Source organism: Lactuca serriola, chromosome 1 (assembly GCF_051521515.1).
Source record: "Lactuca serriola cultivar US96UC23 chromosome 1, Lser_US96UC23_V15, whole genome shotgun sequence".
NCBI classification, from domain to species: domain Eukaryota; kingdom Viridiplantae; phylum Streptophyta; class Magnoliopsida; order Asterales; family Asteraceae; genus Lactuca; species Lactuca serriola.
Window position 1 is genome coordinate 32,147,202 of NC_136408.1, and position 10,760 is coordinate 32,157,961.

The window sequence follows — 10,760 nt, forward strand, 5'->3', positions numbered from 1 at the left end:
TATTTTTAAAGTTTAATATACTATAAGTAGTAATTGATGGTAGAATTTATAAAATATAAAATAATAATATATAACAATCCAGTTAAATCGTATTCACTTCAATCGACCTTAAATGCCCTGGATAAAAAGATAAAATTTCATAAGTTAACCCATAAGTATAGTTATTTAAAGGGTTCTATATATAAACTATTTCATTAAATAAATGGTCAATGCAACCATTACAACAATATATCATGCTACGTGCCTCAGCTTCAATTCAAACCAAATCTAAACCCAAAGCACTTAATTTAGCAACATCACAAGCCTCTTTCTCGATTATAAACATAAAATCTTGCGACATAAATGTACATCATAAACGCCCCCACACTTATTCCCGCAAGAAGATAGTAAAAGTAATCAATATGCCCTCGATTCACATTATCAGATATCCAACCATCTTCACCATTTCCACCTGTCATTTTCCCAACAATCGAGATCAGAAAGCTGCTTAAGAAGCTACCAATCCCTATGATACTCAGGTAAAGTGCGAGGCCCATGCTCTTAAGATCACTTGGCACTTGGTCATAGAAGAATTCCTGTATACCCACCATCGTAAAAACATCACCAGCTCCAGCCAACAGATATTGAGGTAATAACCACCATATCTTCATTGGAATCGTTGCATTTGGATCATCTACTAATCCATACTCACGAGCAGTTTCGAGTCTTTTTGTCTCAACGACCGCTGCAACCACCATTGAAACAATGGAAATGAGGATTCCGATTCCGATTCTCTGAAGCATGGTTATACCTGATGGTTTCTTTGTAATGGATCGTGTAAAAGGAACCAAGATGGTGTCATAGATGGGAATTAGAATCATAACCGAGAGACCGATGAAAGATTGTAGCGTGGCGGCTGGAATCTTGAAATTTGACCCGATTGACCTGTCCATGGTGGTTCCTTGTTTTGTAAATAAGGTGGTAGTTTGAGCTAATACAATTGCATACCCTAAACAACTAACCCATATTGGAACTAGTCTAAGAATTGCCTTTGCTTCTTCCACTTCGTCAACATTACAAACAGTTCCATCTTCATTCGATCCCTTAAACAAAGCTCTGTCGAGAAATCTGAAAAATAAAAAATGAAAGATAATTTAAACCCCCCCGAAAAAAAAAACGAGGAATTCAAGAATAACGTGTTAAATGTTAATGTACTGTTACCTGAATTGTTTAGAACGTTGATGATCAAAGATTCCAAACGCTTCCTCATCTGAAGACATTATTGAAGGTGCACTTTTCCAATTCCTAGCTGCTTTAACAAACACGTGGCCAATTCTAAGAAAAGCACTTTTCTCCTCGGTTTTTGCTGCAAATCGGTAATTTATGGTTCCAATCAAGAATACGATGAGGGCAAAAGCCATGATTATGCAAGGAATCCCAAATCCGAGAGTCCAACTGAGGTTATCTTGAATGTAGCTAAGAACAAAGATTCCGACTGTAGGGCCAGCACACATTCCAAAATACCACCAGTTGAAGAATGAACTCTTGGCTTTACGTTCTACTGGATCATCTGCATCAAACTGGTCTGCCCCAAAAGCTTGAACACAGGGCTTGTGGCCACCTTGGGCAATTGCGACAAGATACAGTGAAATGAAGAACATGACGACTTGGAGTTGAGAAGAACATGATGATCCGCCATTGGCGGTTTCACAGTTTGAAGGAATAAAAGTGGAAAGAGCCAGAAACCCAAGCGCCTGTCAATTGTGATCAGACATTAATTATCAAAATGATATCAACAGAGCAACCAGTTAATGATTTATAATCCGAATTGTTGAATGTAGAAATAATTGCTGATGTAGTTTAACACAATTGTGTAGGTACGTACGGAAATTCTTGGAAAAGTAAAAAATGATTCAAATTAATGAGGAAGAGATGAAAACCAGAACATAAAGCAGAGAAGCAATTATAATCATCAGGTATCGACCCAGAAAAGCATCAGCAATGAAAGCGCCAAGAAGAGGAAGAAGCCTCGCCGTTCCAGTCCACGTGTTGACATTCTCGGCTGCGGTGGCCGTCGATTGCCCCAAGGGACCGGTCAAGTATGTGATTAAATTTGAACTGACGCCATAGTACGCAAATCTCTCTGCCACTTCAACGCCTGCATGAACATTAAGAGGTTGGATTTTTTTACTGTTTTTGGAAATGTTTTTGCGAGGCTAAGCATTACCAATGATAAAATATGCCGATCGCCAGCAACCGGATTTTGATCTGAGAACTGGACGTCCTCTATAGTCGACAACGCCGTCAACGAAGTTGATGAGTAGCGGAGACTCGACTCCGGTGGAGTTGGTGTCGGTGCCGTACTCATCCATATCAACGTAGGTGGAGTCTTTTCCACTTAATACGTTGGTTATTTGTTACTCAGTGTCTAAAAGATGACTGTTAAGAGGGTGTTTAGTCTTCTTACAAAATTGCGTCTTTATGTTTTTAAAACCTTGTCTCCTTATAAATGATGACAGTTATTTATTTATTTATTTATTTTTATGTTTAGTTTTTTTATTTTTTATTTTTTTTTAAGGATAAAATTATGTAAATGGCCCCTATGGTTATGTATTATTTTTAATAAGTCCAATCTTTTTTAATAGAAAAGTACACTCCACAACTTTTCTTTTTTGCTTCAAAGCAATAAATCATCACGGTTCATTAAAAAATTATTTGTGACACCCCAATTCTAACAGAAAAGTACACTCCACAACTTTTATTTTTTTACTTCAAATCAATAAATGATCATGGTTCATAAAAAAAACAAATCAGCAACGGTGTGCTTTCATAACATCAAGGCTAACTAATTCATATTGTAAATGAAAACTAATATACATTATGGAATAAACCACATGAACTATATAAAGTTATAAACATCTATCGTACAATCTCTATCGTTTGTACATTATCTTGTTACGTGTAAACATAAATCACACACAACTATAAGCTAAATAGCTTAGTGAGCAAAATCTCATCCCAATATAAGTTTCATAAGGTTACATACTTAACTAGTAATATATTTTTTTAATTTCGTATTTACTTTATGAATGTATCAGTTTTACAATTTATATTCAAGATGAACCCCTCCTTATTTCATATACTTTATCTCATATTATGTGCACACAATTCACATATAAGTTCATAATCATTTATCAACATTCTCAAGTAGCTTGAACCAATTGTTATCTGCTTTCATTTAGAAATGCCATTGCTTGCTCATTTTGTCACAGATTAAGCTACCACTTGCATTCATCTTCAATATTATATGTATGAATTTATAAACTATCAAATATCTCGTATCTGGAAACAAAATACCACTTCTCTAAATATTTCAGGTTAAAAAAATAATAAAAATAATAAATAAATTAAAACAAGATAAATAAATAAATAAATTAGAAAGACAAAAAAAGGTAAAATTGAATCATTATAATCTCGATACAACATGATATATAAATAAAGTACAATTTTGGTTTAGAAAGAATACTTTTAGTGATGAAGGGTAAAATGTGACAAGTTGGTGAAACTTGTGTTTGACTAGAGAGTTGACCAAATTAGTGCTTAGGACTAAGGTCATCTCCAATGCATTGAACTCTTAAGAGTTTAATGGATTGCCACATCAGCATTCCACTAACTATATCATTTTATCCATTAAACTCTACACTCCATTAAACCCTTAAAAGTTTAATGAATTTCCACATCAACATTTAATTATATCTTTTTATAAATAATATTGTAAAACTGTAATATTACATTAATTAGAAATTAAAAGTTACAAATTGTAAATTATTAATTAATGATTGTTGTAAATTACAAATATTATAATATAAATTACCTTGATGATTTAAATTATTCAATATAACATAAAGTAAACTACAAATATTATAAATAAGAAAATAATGACATATACCTTGTGTATATATGTAGGGTGTAATTATTTAAATAAAAAGTTTTATTGGTGAAATGGTTTTAAAAAAAAAAAAGAAAAAAAAATTGCATACCACCGTTCAATGGGGATTAAACCCCACTTCATTGAACTCCACCCACAATGGTGGGTTTATGTATTCAACTCCCTTTTTCCCCATTAAACTCACCATTAAATTCCCATTGGGGATGGCCTAAGTTTGTATATTTTATTATGGGGAAAGACAATATATTAGTTATTACAAGTTTTTAGCTAGTTTGGGGATCTTTATTGAAAGAATTATAGCAAGGAGAGAGTATAGTTGCATAAATGACTAAAGTTATGTTATCTAAGGATATCCTCTTCTCTGCTCTTCTCATTCATGTAATCAACCAAGATCACTCTCCTCCATGGTAATTTCCTTCTCTAAATAAATGGAAATTGATGCTTGAAGTTCGGTCAAATTCTCTATTAATTTAGCATCCAGAGGTAGTTTCTTCTTCCATCATCTTTCAAATTTGTGTTAGCATTGCGTGTTTGTACAAATATGAATGTAATGTTCCACTTATAATGTTCTAATGATTTTTCTGTTGTGATTTCATTTCTAGATCCATCTCCAAGATCTAATTAGCTAATATTTGTGAGATTTGGAAATTTGGAATCTTTTGATGAGTTTTCTTAACCATCAATGGTGGAATCCGAATTTTATGATTTAACTTGAGGATTCATGGTGTTTTATGTTCATGTAATGTATATATTTCATTAATAATCATTATAATTGAAATCATACTCTCATTTGAGTTAATTGATTTCTGTTCATAATTTGGGTTTTCTAGTCCTAAGGGTTCTAGCCAAAATCCATGAATCATGATGTATTAGGAAGTTGTTTTGTGTTTCTCTTTGTTTAATCAACAACTTTGAGGTCATGTTAGTAATCCATTTCTTTAATGATGTTGATTGATTGGAAAAGTTTATCTTCTTTGGAGTTCATGTGAAGATTTGAGGTCAATCTTAATTGAGGATTGAGTTCTAATATTCCATGACTTCATGATTTTAATATTTTTTAAGCTTCTATAATGATATTAGGTCATTTGGCTGCATTCCATCTTCACACATAGCGATTTGGTGCAAATTTAAGTTCGTTACTCTCATTAAGCTTGTATGTGAAGTTTATGAGATGATTTCGTGATTGATGTCTATTCTAAGGATACGAACCATGTGGTGATTCTTTCTTATGTTCAATTGTAGTGTTTTAACATGTGTTTTAAGCTATTGAGTCAATTGATTCAAATTTGAGGTATTATATAAGAAAAATGGTGAAATAAGAAAATAAACCAAAAAACATGATCTATTAGGCGAAAATCACAACGTGCCTCGTTATGAAGCATGGCATACTTTCAAGTCCATCCCATTTTTTAGTATTGTAATTTTGTGTGTCTTGAGTTTAGTGTTTTCCTTTTCTTTTCTTTGGCTTACATAATTAATAATAGGAAACTTAAGGTGCATTGGGAACTTAGTATGATGAGTTGACCTAGAGAAGGGTATATTAGTTTTTGACAGCCTTATGATGATGATATTATGTGTTGAGTTGGAAGCACAAGCTTGGTGAACTGTAGAAAGAGTGTGATATTGCAAGCATTATACTAAGGCGAGTTTACCGGGAGCATATGTCCCAAACTATGAGCTTTACTTTAAAAAGCTTTCATGTGATATGATTTGAAAATATGCTATAATTTGTTTTTGGTGATCCTTATGTGTTCTTACATCCTATATGCTTTCTATAAATTCTATTTGGGAATTTGATAAGAGAAAGATTTTGGAAACTAAAAACGGTTTTCCTTAAAAATGAAAATGGTGATAAAAATGACTAACAAAGAATTATTGATATGTTGTTTGAAAAGGTTTTTATTTAAAAGAAAAATGACATTTTATTACAATGTGATAATTTTAGGATGAAATGATGGTTTATGATGAATTGATATTTTATGATGAAATTATGTTTTATGATTAAATGATGGTTTATGATTTAGGGAATTTAACATGTGCATACATTATAGGATGGGTTCCCGTGTGAGTCCCCCATTATATCCATACTAGATTTGGCCATTATGATGTATGATGACATTAAGCGATTTCTTGGTAGTTCTTACCATGCACAAGTGGGATAGCTACCCCATGTGTGGTGTTCATGTGATGCTTCATGAATACCTAGCTAATGATGTGGACTTGGGAAATGTTTGTTTGGAATACGCTCCTTCTTACCTCTTCCCCATTAGTTGTGTTTGGAATACGTTCCTTCATAACCGTAGAATGTATGTTTTGAATACGCTCCGTCATACTTAAATCCCAACTATCAAATTTGTGAGATTAAACTTCTTAAGAGAAACTTGGGTTTTGGGATAGTTGCATGTTGCATAACATAAATACTTTTATTTTCTTATCCCATTTTTGTACTAAGTTGATCTTTGATTTTTGACTAACTAACAAATGTTACTTTAATGTGGTTGGTTGTTTTGAAAAATTGATATAGGTCATTCAATCCTAGCTTATTTGAAATGTAACATCCCAAAAATACAGATGGAATTTTGTTTTTAAATTCATTTAAAACATACGATAATCATATCAAAATAGTCAAAAGTATATCATAACAACATGTTACTAGAGTAAAATTCCCAAAATCTCAAAATGCGGAAACCTAGGGTGATGCGGTGCGATCAGGTCGGACACTTCCCCTTCGAACTAGAAGTACCTGAAAGATAAACTGAAAACTGTAAGCACAAAGCTTAGTGAGTTCCCCCAAAATACCTCATACCATACAAACATACAGCCAAGTATATATGGGTGCTTGAAATCCCTTTCGGTCTATTTCAACCGGATACTGTCAAGCATATTTGGGTGCTTGAAATCCCCTTCGGTCTATTTCAACCGGATATTGTCAAACATATATGGGTGCTTGCAATCCCCTTCGGTCTATTTCAATCGGATATTGTCAAGCATATATGAGTTCTTGCAATCCCCTTCGGTCCATTTCAACCGGATACTGGGTCTATTTCACCCCTACCACTATCATATAATAACATAACAAAGAATCACATAGCATCAAGCAAGTACAGACATAACCGACAGTTGTCACAAAGTCAACCGTCATACTACAACATCAACTAGTGGGCTGACATTGGTGCCTTCCACCCACAAATATAGTGAACGAAACTCACCTCAGACTGAAGGTATCAAATCGAACTCAACGGATGACTCGGGAAATCCTCTCCCTAAGGCATAAGTATAAAACGTTAATTAGAAATCAGGCCAATATTCTAATATAAAAGTCCAACGCTATTTCTTAACTTAAAGCAAATAGGGTTTCTTCACCCTTGCCTCATTGGGCCTCCCTCCCACCAAGGCCCAAATCCATACAAGTCCAAAAATGCATCCAAGCCCAACTACAAGGCCTTTAAGGCCTAATATGGCCTAAGAGCACCCAACATGGCCTAAAGGCCAAAAATGTCTTGCTATTAGGTGGGTCTGAGGCCCAATCCTAAACAAGTCAAAAGCCCAACAAGACTCAAGCCCAAAAATCTCCTAAGTCCACAGATTGCGTACACACGACGTACATGGCTCGTACGCCCGACGTACGTTGATGATCCGGATGCAGGGCACTGGCCCAGTACGTGCAGCATACTTTAGAATACGCCCGACATACTGGTCAGTCAACCTAAAATTGCACCCATGATTTAATCCATTAAGCTCTAACATCCAAAACTTAGATCCAAACTCATAATAGTGTCTTAAGCCATAAAGTTGCAAACTTTATGCTCTTGCATGCCTAATTGGGACTCAAACCATGAATTAAGCCCACTAATTCTCTTAGGTGGTCACCAATACATGCATGGATGAGTCTTAACCTTCAAGATATGATTTTTATGACTTCATGAACTCCTAAGAGTCCAAAAAGACAGCTCAAATGGCCTGGAGTAGTCCATACTCCAAAAGACCAAGTTATGGGACCAATAGATGCTAAAATCTCCCCTAAACCTAGATCTAAGCTTAGAATGAACAAGTTTTAGACTTTATGCCTTCAATAGGCTAGAAATGATGCACAAAATCTAGATCTACAAGCTCCATCTTCTCCTTTGGTTCTCCTCAAGCTTCATTCTTCTTCAAAACCACAAAAGAACACCAAACACTCTACGTAAGCTCAAAAATGCACTCATGATGGCTAGGGTTTTGAGATTAGCACTAAAAGGCAATGGAGGCTGAAAGGGTGATGCACTTTAAGGACTTAAGGATCTTAAAGTGAGTGCAAACCCTAAAAATTAAGGTTTGCCCGTGGCTTGAGTACGCCCAGTGTATGCCAGGATCACCTCGATGACGCGCAAGCAAGGAGTATGCAGTGCGTACCTAATGTACACCAATGTACTCACGAACCCTTCACCACCTATTAATTAAATTAAGTATAATAATAGATTAATTTCACACTTGGCGACTCGGGCGCTACGTGAAATGGTTTGCTTAATTTGATATGGGTCATTAAATCTCAACTTCCTTGAAATGTTTTGCTTAATTTTATTTGAGTCATTAAATCCCAAATTATTGAAATTGTTTTATTAAACTTTGTTTTGGGTTATGAAATCCCAATATGTTTGAAACAATTTTTGATAATAATTGATTTATGGAACCCTTATACCTTTTGGAAAATGATTTTAAACAAAAATGGTTTTTGGAGGCGGATTTGAGTAAACTAGATTGCTATCTTCTTACTAAAAAATGAATCTACCTTCATATTCTCGCTAGGCAAATCTGTAACGCCCGTGTTTCTGGGCTTGCCATTTTTAGCAATGTAATAGTCTAGGTTAACCTTTGTAACCCAATTTGAAATAATAAAAATGTATTATTTGTAAATTATGTGAATTATGTGTTTATTTTCTTAATTATTATAATTTAATGAATTAAGAATAAAATAAGCGTCAAAATTAAAGTATTAGATATGCCCGATATCTTTGCATAAAGTTGTAGTGGCCGAAACGAGGTTTCCGAATATATATAGGACGTCCAAATCTGACTTCGTATGAGGAAGTTATGATTTTCTGAAGTTTCGACTGGGCAGTATGCAGCCCGAATACTCGATTTGAGATCGAGCGGTTTTTAGCCGAAACAATCTAAACGAGAATCGAAGATCTCGTTGTTAGTAGTGAAACGATGAAAAGATAGGCGAGAACGGACGTCGGACGAAGAAGTTATGAATTTATAACGAAGTTTTTCTGTCCCGGCCTCCTATAAATAAATAATAAAAACAAAATCAAAATTTGCCGACGGAGTCTAAACGAAAGTTGTAGAGCGTAGTCTCACCTACGCGTGGATATAAAGAACGTCGAAAACGGAATTCGTATGAAGGAGATATGAATTTTTGAAGTTTAATAAATATTTAATATTTATTTTTAATTAAAACCTCCGATATTATCCGAAGAGGAGTCAGCCGGCCTATCCGAAGTACGCCCCGCGTACTGATGTACGCCCAGCGTACAGCGAAGGATGACGAAGTCAGCACTCGAGTACCTCCGATGACGCAAGTGCTTACGATCCGAGGCGTACGCCCCGCGTAACCCCGAGGTCCAGCCTCTATAAATAGAATCCGAGGCAGCCTTAGTTCTTTTGCAAATTTCTTCCTTCTCTCTCTAGCCTTTGCCTCGTTTTGCGTGCCGTTTGTACCCCGAAGCCCCGGTAATATTCCCGAGCCCCGAGGCGAGATCCGAAGATCCCGAAGAGCGTTATTCCCGAGCCGAAGCTCTGCCCGCGAGGAGCCCGGTTTTGTGAAGATCTTCCAGATCTACGGAGAAACACTACTTCTGCAAGCCATAGTGCTGCCCGATCGTCTTCCGATCAGGTGAGTGTATAGTCCCTTTTCAATACGCGATATTATACAAGTAATCGTTAAACGTATTTAAGAATACGGGATGTGAGTGTGAAGTTATTTTCATTCCAACGCAATATTATGAAGTATTCTATATAAAATACGTGCTATGTGTATATATTTTGTTGTTATATGTGTGAATGTATATTCACTCTCTTCTATCTCATAGATCTGATATATTCTCTATGAAATATGTGTTATGTGTGTATGCCTCTTCTGTTATGTGGAATATGTATTGATTAAAGCATGCTATACAGGTTTTTTAAACAATGTATAAAAATGTATATTTTTATCTACTAATATGTTGGGTAGAACATGGGTAGATAATTGGTGTGAAATAAACAGATGAGAGGCCTCGGTGTTATTGGTGTTATTCTAGTCATTCAGCAGAGTATGGATGACGACCACGGACTATTCTAGACTGTCCTATGGAACACTAGCAGGCTCATTACCTGTAGGTGTTGTGAACGACGTGTTCACCGATGTACTCTATCCCCCACATGGTTGCCTTTAGGGCACTTATTGTTGAGGAAGCCCCTCTGCAATAATGTCCGTCCCGATGAAAATCCTGGATTAGGTTCCTTATAATAGAAGTTATTTTAGGGACGTAAAGTGAGGATAACGGGAATGGGTAATCGGGTTTATTGTGGATTGTTGAAATTAAATATAATTATTGTGGGCTGAAAACCTATATGCTCACCAGGCTCCCAAGCCTGACCCACTCAGTTTATTTGTATTACAGGAAGTGGCGCAAGAGCTTAAGATGGGCGAATCATCAAGTTGTTTTGTTTACAAGTCTGTATATGTATATATTTGTTGAATGACTTGTAATGTTATCGTTTATGCTTTATGATCTGTATCGGAACATGACATCCCGACTTTTGATTATGAAATGAAATCATATTTCTATATGAAATGTTTTGATAAATA

General features: G+C 35.3%; 1 protein-coding gene across 1 annotated transcript; it reads right to left on the bottom strand.

The window, feature by feature from the left end:
- Window positions 1-282: 282 nt before the first annotated feature.
- Window positions 283-2,494, bottom strand: LOC145080883 (protein NRT1/ PTR FAMILY 5.10-like). The gene is made up of 4 exons (XM_079023202.1): window positions 2,207-2,494; window positions 1,920-2,137; window positions 1,201-1,733; window positions 283-1,107 (listed from the first exon to the last, which is right to left on the bottom strand). Exons 1-4 carry the CDS (start codon window positions 2,349-2,351, stop codon window positions 297-299), a joined length of 1,707 nt encoding a protein of 568 aa, XP_078879328.1. The 5' UTR covers window positions 2,352-2,494; the 3' UTR covers window positions 283-296.
- Window positions 2,495-10,760: the final 8,266 nt, after the last annotated feature.